The sequence below is a fragment of the Balaenoptera borealis genome (assembly GCF_965194805.1).
Source record: "Balaenoptera borealis genome assembly, chromosome: 15".
NCBI lineage: Eukaryota > Metazoa > Chordata > Mammalia > Artiodactyla > Balaenopteridae > Balaenoptera > Balaenoptera borealis.
The window spans coordinates 35,267,164-35,281,985 of record NC_138871.1 but is presented as its reverse complement, the minus strand read 5'-3'; the positions used below and the strand labels follow the sequence as shown (position 1 = coordinate 35,281,985).

General features: G+C 38.6%; 1 protein-coding gene across 7 annotated transcripts in view; it reads left to right on the top strand.

The window, feature by feature from the left end:
* The window catches only part of MEIS1 (Meis homeobox 1), a 138,792-nt gene that overhangs the window by 74,904 nt on the left and 49,066 nt on the right, over positions 1-14,822 (top strand). For 6 of the 7 annotated variants that reach the window (XM_082358463.1, XM_082358460.1, XM_082358462.1 and 3 more), the window contains one exon: positions 2,696-2,841. The exons of the other annotated variant lie outside the window; for it this stretch is intronic. In XM_082358463.1, coding sequence (XP_082214589.1) covers positions 2,696-2,841 — 146 coding nt within the window. The remainder of the gene's footprint in view (positions 1-2,695; positions 2,842-14,822) is intronic. 7 annotated transcript variants of the gene reach the window in all.

The window sequence follows — 14,822 nt, the reverse complement described above, 5'->3', positions numbered from 1 at the left end:
TCTACATAAGTCTTCACTTAAACAATTCTGTTCCTAATGCTTCTGCTTTCATATGGCAGAAATAAACAGGAAAGGTTCTGGTGAGTGTTACACGTGGAATGCAGAAAGCCTTCCTCTCCTAATGCAGTACATAATTCAGGTGCCCTCAAGGCACGCTTTCAGGAATTCTTTTGCCTGAGGTAATGGGAAGCTAAGGCTGCTTTAAGGCCTTGATTATCTATTGATGCACAAAGCTGGAAAAAAGTCATCTCCACTGGATTATAGTAGATATTTCCATAAATTATCAATGAATTTTCTTCAAGGCAGGCAGGAGGCATTGCCTGCTAAATTAATCTGGAGGGGTTTTGAGATGGAGAGAAAGGCTATTTTTTTTTTTTTTTAAGGTTGAAAACAATCATGGGCGAGGTGGTGAAAAACTGTCCTTAGGTCAGAAGCTTTTTAATCAGTGATCAAGTAATATGTTTCTTTTCCTTGGTTACCTTTTGCATATGGAAAGTGGATTAGCCCACTGAAAATTTAAATGCTTTTGAGTTGGTTTTTTTTCTCATGTTTTTTTAATGAATTGTTATTTTATATGGTGAATTGCTTCTCTGAATAAAAAGCCTCTTTAAATATTGGACTTTCTAAGAATTTATTAGGCAAATCCAAGGCGACTCCTTAGAAAACACTTGGATATGCAAATCGAAGGTGTGGTGGGGTGGAAGGAACACTGGGTTAGCGATGTGGGTGTCTCATCCCGCCTGGACCATCCCCCTTGAGCAAATCATCCAGTAGGATCACAAGTACTTTCTTCATTGCTACAGTGAGGGCTTGGGAATTGTGGGTCTTTATGATCTTTTTCACTGAGAACACAGCTATGATTCCATGGACCTTTTACAGAATATACGATTTTTGTCAACAAAACATCGAATACAATGAAATTATGGATTTTAATTTGATAAAAATTCAACAGAAAAGTTCTGCAAAAGTTTTGTGTTTGTGGCATATGCTGTCATCCTAGCAGAAATGTCGAAATCAGTGTGTCTGTCACCCAACAAAGTTTTTAAACTTCAACTCAGTACAAGTCAAGGTAATTTAGGGGGCAGTTTTCTTTTGAGGGGAGGGGTGGCGGGGGGTGTTTCCTGAAGGAACTCTGTTAAGAACAACTGATTAATGACAACCTAACTACTTTAGATTCGACTGAAATAACTGAAATCAAAATAGAGAATTCTTCAATATCCTGTGATAAACCATAATAGAAAAGAATATGAAAAAGAATATATATATATGTACATATATAACTGAGTCACTTTGTTGTACAGCAGAAATTAACACAACATTGTAAATCAACTATCAAGAAAATTTTTTTAAAAATAGAGAATTCTTTTTGTGTGTAGGATGTTTAGATAAAAGAAACAAGGAATACAGAAATTCATGAAGCGATCCAAAGGAATCTGAGGCTAGTTCCCATGTGCAGTCTTACCAAAGTTCTTTGGGCCTGTGGACGGGTCTCCCAGTGAACCCAGGGAGTGTGCTAGCTCATTGTTAAGCCTCGCCACTCTAGCTCTTCTTTCTGGGCCCAGATCAACCTGTTCCTTTCTAAAAGCCAGTAGTTTCCACTGAGAGAGCTGGGGTACCAGTTTGACAAAAGCTAAGCTACTTTTTAGGGTACTTTGTATAGTCCACTGTTGTTTTCCCTTTTAACATTTGTGCCTAAATGCCAAGTGTTTACTTTCCATTTGTACCTTATGACTTGTTTTGGACAGTGTGATTATATGGACTGAAATTTCACTTTTTTTTTTTCTTATTCAATATGCCATTTTAAAAGGAATACTACATTCTTTATCTTATTGTGTCACAGAGCCAAAAAATTATCTAGAAGAAACAACTTAAATGTTATAACAAAAATCAATGGAAAAATAGTATCCAGTGTATAGGAATGTGTAAGCAGGTGACTTTTCGGTGAGAAAAATTTAAATCTAGAAGAAACTTTTCAGAAACTGCCTGGATTATCAGGGGAGTACAATCCCAACTGACTCTTCATTTAACATCACTTTATTTGATTTAAATAGTCATTGTTTTCGAATTAAAAATCGATTTCAAGAGTTTTTTCCCTTACTAAACTTTATGCTCTCTTTCTATGACAAGAAAAATTATATTCTATTTGAAGCATTCGTATGTCAGACTGCTTATATGATGGATTACCTACATTTCCGTGGCCTACTTTAGTCTTAAGATAGATCACTTATGGAAATAGTTGATGTCTTAAATGTATCTTCTCACAAGTTGACATCAATGACTTTATGTGGGATTTGAATACCCAGGCATAGACAGCACCTCTGCTCATGGTTTCCACCATATGTAACTCTCCAGTAGGAGTTACACTTAACATGTCTCCACTATCCACATCTGAATAATTACCATGGCAACAAAGCTACTAAAGAGTTTGGATACTCCCCTCCATTCCCTTTGACCTTTTCCAATGTTCTTTGGAAGAAGTTCCTTAGACCTGACTGCTTTTGAGCCTAGGCCTTGTTCTTTCTCTTTGTCTTAAAAAAAAAAAAAAAAGAAAAGAAAAGAAAGAAAGAAAAGAGTACCAAATAAACTATTAATCATTGATATTGCTCTTTTGGTTTTGTTTATATCCAAAGGCATTCTATTTGAATAAAGCATGTTAAGGTAGCATCAGTCAAAATTTGATTCACTATGTTTGCAGGTGATGGCTTGGACAACAGTGTAGCTTCCCCCAGCACAGGTGACGATGATGATCCAGATAAGGACAAAAAGCGTCACAAAAAGCGTGGCATCTTTCCCAAAGTAGCCACAAATATCATGAGGGCGTGGCTGTTCCAGCATCTAACAGTAAGTGGATTCTAAATGACATATGTAAACTAAATATGGACAATGAACCAGTTTTGGTAGAAAAAAGGGGGGAAAAATGATCCCTCTGGACTTGGAATATTTCATAAATCACTGTGTGCCCACAGTTCTTACAGAGGTGTTAGCACTTGTTTCCTAGATCCATACCCCAAATTAGGAGTTTTATTTGAAGTTTTGCTATTGCGATTTTGCTCACTTTTGTAAGTTATAAGGTTTAGGAGTTCATGTGCACTTGTGACTTTAAGTATGTATGTTAATGATGTTGCTTTTCTCAGTGCGACTCGTAAGTACCTAGAACCAGGTCCCACTAAGAACAAAGTCAGACAAACCCCAGAGAGAAGGACTTAATGTCTTCCAGTGCTTTCGTGGACCTTTATGGCGAATGGTCTGCAAAAATTTAAATCTTGTTGCAATGGCAGGTTGCTCACATAATTTGCTCTGAAGTGGTTTGAATGTACTGGCTGCCATTACAAAACGTTCATCTGAGTCAGAGCTGCACAGTGAAAGTTGTCCCTGTCTTTAGAACTGTAAAGGAAAACAGCAATATAGAGTCAGCTCTTCCTGTGTAGTCCCTTGTGACTTTTCAAGCCAAGTAACAGTTTATATTGTCTGTGTGAGTATTGCTGTTTTCACTGCAGGAATTCTCCTGGAGATGTGAGAAACTGGAGATTTGGGGCTTTATGCCACCGAGGGATTTGTTTTGTTTGGTTATTGTTCTGAATGGATTTCACGTTCAAAATATTTATAATCATAATATTTTGGTGGATATTTTTGGAAGTGCATACTGATTTAATGACATCTAAGGAAGAAGATGAAATGAAAATTTATGGGTAAAATAATATATTAAAAATCAACAAAATTGTTGGCCAGGGGTACTTTCAACGTTAGGGACGAAGGACAAATTTAGACAGGTCGTAGCATAGACTAGCCTAAAATGAATGAATGTTAAAAATCTTGTTTTTTTAAAGAAATGTTAGGAGCAAACCTTTTATGTTACTATTCTTAGCATAGTTGGCTTTTCTTAAAGTCATTTGATTTTCTTCAGTATCGAAGTTAATTCTGCATTGTCACTCATGTGTCCAGACCTGTTGACCCTCACATCCTCACCCACTTTCAAAGCCATGTTCCTCAGTGACTTATATTGACACAGGGAGACAAACAGAGGATGTGGGAGACCAAGCTGGTTCAGCTCCTCTGGACAGAGGCTGTGCCTCCAATAATGCTCGAGGCTATAAATTAATCCAGATTTTCCAGCATCCCTAAATAAAATAAAAACCGAGAGCGTCAGGACTAACTAAAAAATAGTTTCTTTCCTTTTCTTCTTCCCACCACGATTCCAAACAGTAACTAGATTATGCTGATAGTTTTGGAATCAGCTTTAGGGATGGTTAATACTGGTAGTTAGTTGAAGATGTAGATGGTTTAGCTGATTTTAACATCACGTTAGGTTGACCTGAAACCTGATTCGGGTGCCATTACTTGCCTGACACTTGTTGCATTTACGTGGATAGTTTGAGATCTGCTTTGTGCAAGTTTGCTGCTGAGGATTATTGCCCACCACTGAATGGGAGGGGAAGGACTAGGGTCTAGAGGGCATAGCATGAAAAATAAATAGCATGGCATTTAAAGTCAGCGGGAGATAAGAAGTGACAATGGGGCAAAAGTGCTGATGCAGCCGTGCTGATATTTCATCACTGGAGCCAACCAGCTAACCTGATCTAACCTGAGGATGAGTGGGGGGAGGGGACAAAATCAGGTTGACCCTGAAGTCACAACCAAACTCTATTTCCTATACTAACAGAAAAAAAAAAGGTAGACTTCGTCAGCCTCCATTTCAATCTGCAAAGGAGTTTTGGCTTCACTCGAAGCTGAGGTGCCCCTGAATAAAATATAATCAAATATTGATTCAGACAGAATCAGGAGAGAAGAAGCAAGTTCTTTTATTCATCTACCAGATTTCCTGGTTTTCTAGGTCGTACCCTTGTGAAGAACCTTGCCAAGAGCTATATTATTTTCTTAAAAATAAAAAACCAAAGAACAACAACAACAAAGTGCTTTTTAACAGCCAGCATGACTTTACCTGCATTGCTATGCTTTTTGTGGTCCATATATTATTGGGGCAGTTGCAACAGAAATTATTCATGAACTGTCTGATTTTTTGAGGTCCGGCTAATTTCCTTCAGTTTGAGGGTCGGTGCTGGCCTGTACCACTACCCTGAGAGGGGAAACCCATTTGTCCGTGTCTCCCTGGCATTCTAAGAATGCTCATAGACGTTGTCTCCTGGTTTCCATTGGGTATTTCCACCCTCCTTCCCCACTCCACTGCCATCTGCTTATGCAAAAATATTGATAATGATAATGGTCTCTAAAAAGCAGAAGCTCTCATAATATCATCTAAAAAGCAAAGTGAGGGGATATATTTAAATTTTCTCCCCCTTTCCTTCTTCCAATGAGAAAGATTCCCTTCTGTCCCTCTTCTCCAATTGCAAGAGTAGATAGATTTCCAGTTACAAGGAACAGCCTTCTCCTTGTCTCATTATACTTCTTGAAAGAATGCATAAACTGTTTAGGTAATACTTATAGTCAAGAGCCGATTATAATAAATACTATGAGAAAACGTATAAAGAGAGTTTTATTATTATTTGTCCAAATGTAAGTAACTACTGTTATCTCAGTATTAATTCTTTAGCACATTTATTTCAAATTCTGAGAGGTCTTTAGGGATGCACAATTCATTTGGAAGACTGTGTACAAATTTTAGATGATCACATTCTTGCTATATGATTAATGCAACTTATCCAGGAGATCCTTTCTGAAATCTTGCTAAATATAAAAGAGCAACTGAAGATCTGGCTAATTAAAACAATAGCAATCACAATTTATTAGCAAATTGTAAAAAAACTAATTTTTTAAATGCCAAAGGTATATTATAAAACCTCATACACCTTTTGGAAAGCAAATTGCTATCTTTTTTTCTTTTTCAAATAAATGGGTCAATCTTTTCATTGAGTTTATTCAGTTAAAAAAAAGCTGCCTTTGAAAGGGCTTTCAGCATTTGTTTGTTAGAGGAGTAGAATAGGCCCTGAATAAAAAAACCTTTCTGGATTTGCACCCCAGCTGCATAAGAAAAATGTGCCTTTCTGTAGTTGGTCATAGGTAGATTTAATCAGTAGCACATTTTACTACTCCAAAGAGAGAACTAAAGCTTCATTTTTTGGACTCACAGTCTCTAGCAAGCTAAACTGGACATACTTGTGTATAATAAAAACAATAAAAGAAAAAGGAAACAGGTTTTAAACTTTGGTGATTATGGGGTAAAAGGAAATTTCAGTGATGTGAATTTCCAGCTTAGACTTAGTTGAACCTTTGCCAGTTTCGATAACTAGAGAAGTTCTCCTAAAAGAAACTATTCCCTGGAATTGAAAAGAATGACTGACATTATTTAGATAATGAGAGAGAATTCGAAAGAAAATAAAAAGGATGTATTAATAGAAATGCTTGCATTTGCCTGAAGACAAATTACTGCAAACAATTAGAAAGTACTTAATATTTGGGTGTGAGTCACTATAGAGTCACGATCAGTTCAGGGGCATATGCCACATCAAGAGTTTTTTTCCTTCCTAAGGGCATTATTCCAGCTGTAAATATAACCTGCTATGTCATAATGTTTAAGCTGGATGTGTTTTGCATATTAGTGGTTATTTTGCTACATAGCGTTACAGAGATATCTGCCTAAAGGCTAGTAAAAATGAAGAGAAGTAATAAATACAATGTTTAAGGTAAAGAATCAAGGGTCTTTTTTCTTTTTGTTTTCCTACCCTAACATATTGCAATTTTAAATATAATCGAAATAGAAAAGGGGTTAATATGGTTCTTATTTAAAATACGCAGTGACATATTTTCCTGCATGGAGCTTGTATACTCTAGGAATCCTGAAAAGTTAAGGAGAGTTGAGGTTGTTCAAATGCATACCTGCAAATTCAGGTGAAGAAACCATTCAAGGTGTGACTCATTCAGCATTGACCAGTAGGAGAGGTGATCCTGAAGGTGAATTGACTTTCATTCACAGTCTCTTGGATTCCTCATCCTTTCACTGACCTTGAGGATCCCATTGGGTACTATAGAGACAAACTTTGTTTCGAGGTTATATACACATTTTGCCATTTGATTTTGTTTTCTTTCTTTCAACTTCTAGCCTGGAAAATACTATTTTTTTTTTTTTCTGTAGCGAAATTTATGTCTCAATTTCTGATTTATAAGACTTTCCTCTCAATGTGGATAAAGCCAAAGTGAGGGGTTGTAGAATCTTCCAGGTTGAGAATGGCGTTGCCATAGAAACACTATTAGATGAAAAGTGCCCTGCGGGTCCGCCACTCTTAAGAATGGAGTAAATGGAATTGAATTGGGAATTGAATGCTCTAGAAGAGACAGATGTTGTTTCATTGGTTTTTGCTTTTGGTAACAAGATCTGGTGGAGACATCTTAGTATCAAATCTCTGCCTGCAATTTTGGAAGAACTGCTCTCTAAACATTCTGAATTATTGTTAGAATGAAAAAGTACTTCTCATTGGTATCCAGATAACTCATTTTGTTGATCAAGGTGAGTGGAAAGTCAAAAGGCAGACACAGAGAGGAGGACTAGTACAGAGGCACGTAGTTAGGTAGCAGACGGAATTTGCTCCTCTCCTCCCATTTCTATATCTCCTCCTATCCCTCACCTCTATTCTTTGCCAGTTTTAACAGTGACTATTCCTACTGTGCCTTACCAGTTAGCATTCTTCAGCTGCCATTAGTTCTAAGAAGGTAGCAAGGCAGGAAGACTATATTTTTGAACTTTGGCCTAAAACGTCAATCAGGGTAGTGCCAAGTGTTTGGGAAAGACAGTCCTAACTAGTCCTCCGTGTTCATACGCCTGAGCCAAGGAGGGTGGCTTGTGGAGATGGCAGCTAACTTTGATCCTTTTTTCATTATGTGGTATCTACAGATACCTTATTAAATTAAGATATTTGAAAACTAGTATGAAGGAGTGAGAAGACTTTTTTTTTCCTTTCAGATGCCCATGTCCCATATCAAAAATGAGCTCTCTGAAATACATAAGAAGAATATCTTCACAGTTCTTACTCTTTTTTCTTACACGAGGTTACCAGTCATCTTCGCAGGCTTTAGTCATGATGATGGTCAGAGCTTGGCTTTGCCGAAATCAATACAGGCTTAGATGACAGATCTCTCTATCTTACTTTTAAAAGATCTCTGCTACTTTGGAGATGGCATATTTCAACTTTGATTAGATAGGACCCTGAATATCTTTTACCCAATTGGGAGTCATCTGTTTCGGGAGGAAAATGGAGTAGATTATTTAATGACTTGGAGGTAATGTTGGAATGCCCTAATTCTTCTGTAATATACATCATATAAACCCTGTTTTAATAATGAAGCGAGTGGTTTCTAGATTCTGGGGCAACTGCCTTTTTCTTTTTCTTAGCTGGTTATTGAAATCCTAATGGGATGGGTGATGAATTTTCTTAGGTCAGGTAAACTGAAAAGGCTACAGCTGGAATTCTTCACCCAGAAGAATCGGAGTTAATACTAATGATCATTGTGAATTAGAAGATCAAAGGCGAAGCATCAGCCTGCTCTCCAAGTTGTTGCCCCAGAGGCCATTAGTGACCTGGCAGAGCTCCCTCCCAGCCTCCCGCACACCTCCTTCCCTGTGCCCCAGCCTTTCTTCCCCATCCTAGGTATGCACCTCTGACCTGGGGGAATTACAGTCGGTTGACGAGGAGGCATGGGGAAAAAAAACAATCAAAAGTAAAAACAAAAGTCCAATTTTAAAATTGTTCATTTATCCAGGTGCGCAGGACTCTTAAGCATATGAACTCTGATTGGGGCTCTATGAATTTTGGGGTGTGATTGAGATTTTTGTGCTCAGTCAAATGGTGTGTTCATTTCACTGATGGTTGGTGCCTTTATATGGTGCCTTATATGAGGGACATTTGTAGCGTCTGGCTGGCAATTTGTCAGCTTATTCTGAAATTGTCCTTTTGTTTCCAAGGCTAAGTTAAAAATACATCGTTGTTTGGTTTTCTGATATACTCTTTTTTGTTTTTTTTTTTTAATTTATTTTTCACTGCGTTGGGTCTTTGCTGCTGCTCTTGGGCTTTCTCTAGTTGCAGTGAGCGGGGGCTACTCTTTGTTGCAGTGTGCGGGCTTCTCACTGCGGTGGCTTCTCTTGTTGAGGAGCACGGGCTCTAGGCACGCAGGCTTCAGTAGTTGTGGCTCGCGGGCTCTAGAGCGCAGGCTCAGTAGTTGTGGCGCACGGGCTTAGTTGTTCCGAGGCATGTGGGATCTTCCCGGACCAGGGATCGAACCCGTGTCCCCTGCCTTGGCTGGTGGATTCTTAACCACTGCGCCACCATGGAAGCCCAGGTTTTCTGATATACTCTTAATCGGGTTGATTCAATGAAGGATTAGGTTCAAAACAGAAGTGCCCATGTAAGCACAGTTTATTAAGTTTATGGTTGCCCATGCGCATAACTGTTGGAAAACTAGCTAGCCGTTTACACTTCAACGCATATATCAATGTCCTGTCTTCTGATACCTCTTAGTGATGATACAGTTTTGAAGATAAAACGCTAAACTCAGTCAATGAATATGAAACTGCTCCTCCTCAATTTATCTTTCAGATTAAAATTAGAGCATCACGTACATATGTGTGAGGGTAATTTTTAAACTAACTCAGCCTAATCCTTAGGAATTTTATGTGACATAAGTTTGGCTTTTTACTTTCTCAGTGTTTAAGATTCCTAGTGAAGGTACTTTGGTTTAAAGAATGGAGGTTTGATGGACAGACAATCCAGTGGTTTTGTTTTAGGGAGGATTCCAGTGTTTTGGTTTGGTTTGGCTGATTGGTTGTTTTGCCAGTGGAAGTAAATCTATATGTCATGGAATTTAGGAGACTTTGACTTAACTGGAAATATCCTAATCACATCTCAGTCTTTCTTATGGAAGTGTGATTATGACTCTGTGTACATATATGTCCCTATGTACTTGGGCATTTTTCTATAAAAGAAATCTCTCTGAACCCCTGCCATCCGTACCAATCCTGGTGGGAAAAACTGATCCATTTTACTTCTTTTAATCCCCTAAACAGCTATGTTCAGGGCTCTAATTTTTCTGTTTCTGCTGATGGAAGCCGATGCCAGAGGGTAAGCAAAGAGTGGAGACCACATTGCAATGGTCACGAAACCCTCTTGGTTATGGGCCAAGCTGACCTGAGGTATACTGAATGCCATGAGACAGCAAAAATCGCTTTATTAAGGCTCCAAAGTAGTAATGATAGTAATTGTGCGGATTTACAGCAAAATGACTGCTATCGACAAACGTGCTGGTGTTTCAATACTGCCTGTCCTTCCATTTGCGAGTCCTGAGCCTGGGAAAGGTGGCTTTCGTCAATGGGCTGGATACTCAGCTCAGTGTGTCAGGAGGCAGGAGAGAGCCCTCGAACACTCAGATAAGGCGCCCATTTCCTGGTGGGCCTGTGGGCAGCCTCCAAGAGCAGAGGAGTAGCTGGAAGAATTACACCAGGCGATTTTCTAACATTTCAAAGACCTTTCAGATTTTGTGTTTTCTTGCTATTGCAAAATGCCTTCACTCAGCAAATTATAGCCCAGGGAGTATGGCTCCCAATACAAGAAGTATTGCTCTATCTTTGGACACTCTAAAGAAAAGATAGGCCTCAAGTAACTTGATGTTATAAATGCAAGCACCCTAAGTTAGTTGATATTCAAATGAGACACAAGTTACTTGGTTTTATAATCGATTATTCAAAATCTTCTGAAATAGAGACCTTTGTTTGATTTAAATCACTGCTTGTATTTGAATGTCCTCCTGGTATTATCTCTCCAGAAAAAAAAATGGGGCAATATATATGAACTTAACCATTTAGGTGTCTTTGCTTTTCAGTTCTTAATATTCTGCGATCAGTTTTCGTCTGTTTTCACATTAACTTTGTCGCCAGCATCCCTGTAGAGCCCACGCGCTCTCCCATGACACGAATGACCTTTGAGAATTCGGTGTCCTAGGAAGTTCTTGGGACATCCAGAGGCCAGGAGGTGTTAATAGGAACACTCATCCTAAGAAAGATCAATGAGTGGAGAAAATTTCTATTGCAGTTTATAGAAGCTTAGGAATAATTCCTGTCCCTTATTTAAAGAAAAGTCAGTTTCCAAACTTCTTGGGGGAGGAACTCCACAAAAATGACGATTTCATTTTTAAAAGAAATGAAATTATCTCCTGCCTACATAATGTTACTTTTACCAAGTTTTTTTTAAAAAATGATCCATTAATTGCTTGGCTCTTTTGACATTGGATCATTCTGTCCTGTTAACAGCTGAAGGAAAAAATTGATCAAAAGGCTAAATAAACTTATAATGTGTGTCTCTATGGTGCTTTGTAGTTTAATCTTTTCACATACACTGGATTCTTAAGACAATCCTGTAAGGTAGTCAGGATGACAAAAATGAAGGTGAGAGAAGTTAATGAATTTTCTCAGGGTCAAAAGCTAGGAACTGGATGAGCAGGAACCAGGGAGGGTCTTCTGCCTTGAATTTCCATGTGCTTTTTTCCATGTTGCCTCCCAAACACAGAGCAAATCAAATCACCATCATGGGAGTTCAAAGGTATAATTACAATCTCATTTCATGAGCTAGCTGATTAGTATTTTTTAAATAAAAATAAGAGCCAGAAGGTTTGGCATAAAACTTCATAGTGCAACCTGATGGTTATTGTAACGGGGGGTCAAGGAAGGCCCTTTCCTATCTAGATTCTTGTTCCAGACATATCTGTGCATAAAAAAGGCATATCTGCAGCTATTGATATTTTGTGCAATTGTAATCATTTATACATTGTTAGAATTTCAGATTTTAAACATGAACTGTCCCTCCTTCCTTATGGAAATAGGTAAATCTCTAGTCCTGTGTATCACTAACAATGTGTGATAGTGATTTGGGGAATCTTTCCTCATGCAAATCGTAACTAACCCTTCGAACACAGAATTTAGCTCCTTGAAGATTTTTTGCCTGTCACATGGTCAGGACGCCAAAGAGCTATATGTCTTTCATTTGCTTTATGGAGATAGGGGAAACTGCTTATGCAGCCCCAATTACTCTTGAAACTACAATCCAACTGTCTTTTCTCAGCAAAGAAGGCTGCTAAAGCCTGGAGAATTAAGCCACCACTCTGGGGTATGACACTGAGGTCTGATCATTTTAAAGCTAGTAATAACCAGAATCCTAAAATTCTTATGAATAAAATGTAATTTTAGTAATGTTTCCATAAACAGTGGTAATGGTGGCATTTTAGTAGGCAGTGACATTAGTCACATCGAAATTGCACCACATTGGCTTTTAAATTACTCCACCTGTCTGTATGAATAGAATTTTCAGTGTAAAGGCAGAGAGACAGCTGCTGCTAATGTCTCCTTCTCCCTGTGCAGATAATGCTGGCAAATCTGCATGCATAAAGGACTGGTTTGTGGTGTAAAATTGTACCTGACCCTGCTGGCTCCTGAGCTGCAGAGAAATACCTTTAATTACCAGTGGCTGTGTTTAGTTGTTGACATAAAAATGTCAGCTTCCAGGGGTATAACCTCAGGTTCACTCCCTCTAGTAATGTCACCCACCGTACACTCTTTTTCTTCCACCCACACCCTTAGTGAGATGGGTGAGCATTTATCTTGATGTGTTTCAGAAATGTGCAAGGCATTAATACTTAAAAGGAAAACATCTAATACCGTATGAACTTGATTGATGATCTTTCCATTGGAGAACTTTTAAAGATTAGTGGAATCGGGTTCCTTCTTTCTAGCCAGAATGGAAATATGGGATACTGTTTATACCTTCAAAGGGCTTAACATCATTCATCTAATACAGATACACGTTCTCATATGAGGATGATGGCCAGGCACTTCAGAAAGCAGAAAGGGTAAAGAATAGAGGGGCTTGAGTCTATCAAATTTTTTACCATATGCCCAAGCTTCCTGTTGATATATGATGAAACTTACTTTCTGGAGAAGCCCGTTTGCTCTTGACCTTTCGGCTGTGGTCTATTGCAGCAGCTATATCGAACTAGGAATGGGCCAGCCAAGCAAGGGGATACTCCTGTTCACAATGTCTGTTGCCAACGATGTATTTGGAGAAATGGTAAATAGGAGATATACTTGTCTGGCTCGTTTGCAGGCATTCTTTTTGACTTCTTTCACACAACTCGTGTTTTCGTGTTTAATTTAACAAGGAATGAGTAGTAAATGAAAGCTGCTGCCTGAAATCCCACTGTGAGCGTGTTTTGCACTTGGCTCCCCAGTGACAAAGCAATTTGTGAAATTATGTGATGGAGTAATTAGATGAAGCCAGGGCTCCTGATTGTTGCCGTGCATATGGGGCGAGGGTTTGTTGCAAAGAGGGAGGGGGAGGAAAAAAAATAGATTATTACCCTGGCAAGTTGGCTCAAAGCTTCTTCATTTATTTGTAAACAGAATATTTAGTGACCGCATAGGAAGTAGCTGTAATCACCAGCTCATAAAGAAACCACTGCAGAGCTTTTGGATTTTTGCAGAGTACTCATGTAAAATTTAAGCTGGGAGGCAGAATCCCTGTTAATGTAATTAGGATCTAATTTACCACCCTTTGCACACAGATGTAATAATGTCTAGATATTCTATCTTTAAGCACATTACATATACCTCAGTGCAGCAGTTACTGAACAGAAACAGGTGTGAGCACTTTCCTAATTCGTTTTTACACTGTAAACACATAGCAGCGTAAGGGAAATATTTACCAAAAATGAGGGGAAGGAATGTCTGCAAATGAGGCAGTAATGGACAGTTGCCCTTTATGTACTGATGGATTTCTCAATGGTTAAGTAAATTAAAGCAAATGCTAGAAAAATCAATAGGCCAGCATAGTCTTGGTTTTGCCTCATAGACTTCAGGACAGAATGACAGATGTGGTGTCTATGACCCATTTAAGTATTAATGCCTGAAAAACTGCTTCTGCATGCAAGGTTATAGGCTTTGAAACATTCTGCCCTATTACATTACAGACAATAATATTTTTAAGTATATATGGAATTTATATGTTTCAGTCAGGTTGTTCTTAGGTGATACATTTATACTGGAAGATTAGTTGCTTAGTTGTTGCAATAGCATCATAAATCAGTTTTGAATGTTCCCACATGAAAACATCTTCATAAGGCTGTAGTTGGAAGGTAAAGATGATGTATATCAAGCTTCCATGTATCGTGAAGTGACTATGCTCCGTGACACTCTATGTGGAAACCAAATTAGATTTAATTAAGGGGTAGATGCTGAGAGACTTTGGAAAAATCTGTAAAATACCATTAAAATGTGGCATTAGAATTCAGTTAATCTCCAGGGCTCTAGATGCTATATTTTACATTTGTACCAACATGGATCACGTGTCACATAGGTTGATTGTCACAACATGGGGAATTTTCGGGCTGTTGAAATGTTCTAAGTGGTAGGTATTATCCTCTGAGAATGAGAAGGCCAGCCTTCTGGTAGCATCACAGAACGTGCATTTTCCCATCCATTGTTCCCATTACCAATGTCAAGAGAAATGGTGGAAATATGCTCCCAGTGTTGGATTGTTGATTACTAGAGACAGGAAGATGAGAAGAGAAGCAAGGCAAGATGTACTGAAGTACTGGTTTCAGGGACCAAAGCTGGCTTCCAGAGCAAAATAAAATGGAGGGTTGAACTCATTATGCTGGTTCTTTGGGGAGAAGGTGCCTTTTGTGGCAGAAAAAGAGAGCTGGGTTGGCTTGAATTCTCCTGTTTACCTTCTTATGCTGAGTGAACTTGGACAATCATTCCTGCCTTCTTTGCCCATGACAAAGCAGACAGGGGCCAGCCTGCCTCTGGGTTTTGAAAATCAGTGTGTAAAGGT